At 48.7% G+C, this 1,531-nt stretch overlaps 1 protein-coding gene across 2 annotated transcripts in view; it reads right to left on the reverse strand.

Moving 5' to 3' along the window:
* ATP6V1C2 (ATPase, H+ transporting, lysosomal 42kDa, V1 subunit C2) overlaps positions 1–1,140 on the reverse strand; it is a 74,799-nt gene extending 73,659 nt beyond the window's left edge. For both annotated transcript variants that reach the window (XM_011965284.1, XM_011965285.1), the window contains exon 1: positions 1,012–1,140. In XM_011965284.1, the coding sequence (XP_011820674.1) occupies positions 1,012–1,140 (129 nt within the window). The remainder of the gene's footprint in view (positions 1–1,011) is intronic.
* Positions 1,141–1,531: the final 391 nt, after the last annotated feature.

Below are 1,531 nucleotides of genomic sequence, written 5' to 3' on the forward strand. Positions count from 1 at the left end.
AGAGGTTGCAGTGAGCCAGGATTGTGCCATTGCACTCCAGCCTATGCAATAAGAGCAAAACTCTGTCTCAAATTAAAAAAAAAAGAAAAGAAAAAAAGAAAGAAAAAAAAAAAAGAATTGTGCATTTCGGCTGGGCACAGTGGCTCACACCTATAATCCCAGCACTTTGGGAGGCCAAGGCGGGTGGCCTCACCCGAGGTCAGGAGTTCAAGACTAGCCTGCCCAACACGGCAAAACCTCATCTCTACTAATAATACAAAAATTAGCTGGGCATGGTGGCACGCACCTATAATCCTAGCTACTCAGGAGGCTGAGGCAGGAGAATCACTTGAACTCGGGAGGCGGAGGTTGCAGTGAGCCGAGATCATGCCACTGCATTCCACCCTGGGTGATAAGAGTGAACTCTATCTCAAAAAAAAAAAAAAAATTGCACATGTCTCATTCTTCTTTAATGTTAGTTTTGAACCTTGCCCTCCACTCCAAGAGCCGTTAGATGCCTGGGCACGACCCAAACTCCCTTCTGCCACCAAATCCTCTCCCTTCCCCTCCCGCAGGACCAAAGGGATCCTAGATTTCCTCCCCTGCCCCCAGGTCGAGTACAATCAAGGCTGAAGCCCCCCCAAGCCTGCTCATCTAAACTATATGGTTGTCTTCTGAGATGTTGCAGACAAACCAGGAGGAGCCAGAGGAACACCGGAGAGGACTTGAGTGTGCATTTAACACACTTCCCACTTTTTGAAGCATTAGACACTGCTACCCACAACCTTGTCCCCCTGTTCATTCCTTCCTGTGGCTGCACCTACATAGGTAACACAATTAATTTGGGACTATGGCACGATATCCCACCTAGCCCATCACTTCCCTGTCCATCCTCAAACCTCAGCTTGTCCTCAGCTCCCGCATTTGCCTTGATACTTTCTCCTTGGGTTCCTGAAGTAGCAACCTCTGTCTTCCTCTCCCCTCTCCCCCTGACCAATCCATCCTCTTTTCACTCCTCCCCAGGAATTTTACCTTGAAGTCAGGAATAGCGAATTTGGTATTATAAGACAGGTTGGACTTGGAGGTTACAGTATTCATCCTCTCCAGAGCTTGCACATTTTCCTTATCTCCAGGGGCGGAAATTAACCAAAACTCCGACATGCTTCCAGTCTTCTCTTACCCAGTGACTGCCTAGAACCAGCACAAACATACACAAACAGAAACAGGAGGAGAGATGTGTCAGATATCCCTGCCTCACCACTCCCTATCCTCCAATTCATCCTTTCTAGGATCTGTGAGCTCCAAGAACATCTATTTGCAAAAGCAAAGCGCTTATCTCCACCTAGGCAGCCCTCAGGTGTTCAAGAAACTCCAGAGCTCCTTGGTCCCTGCAGTGGTTCTGGCTGGTTTTCAGGAGCAGAGGAGGAGGGAGAGGTTCCTTTCTTTCTCTCCACCTGGGTGAACAACCCCTATCAGGCATCATAAAACGGGAGGACAGTAAGCTGGAGGCGGACACCTTCTGGGGGAATATTTGTCTTCCTTCCATACCGCA

Source organism: Mandrillus leucophaeus, unplaced genomic scaffold (genome assembly GCF_000951045.1).
Source record: "Mandrillus leucophaeus isolate KB7577 unplaced genomic scaffold, Mleu.le_1.0 Scaffold72, whole genome shotgun sequence".
NCBI lineage: Eukaryota > Metazoa > Chordata > Mammalia > Primates > Cercopithecidae > Mandrillus > Mandrillus leucophaeus.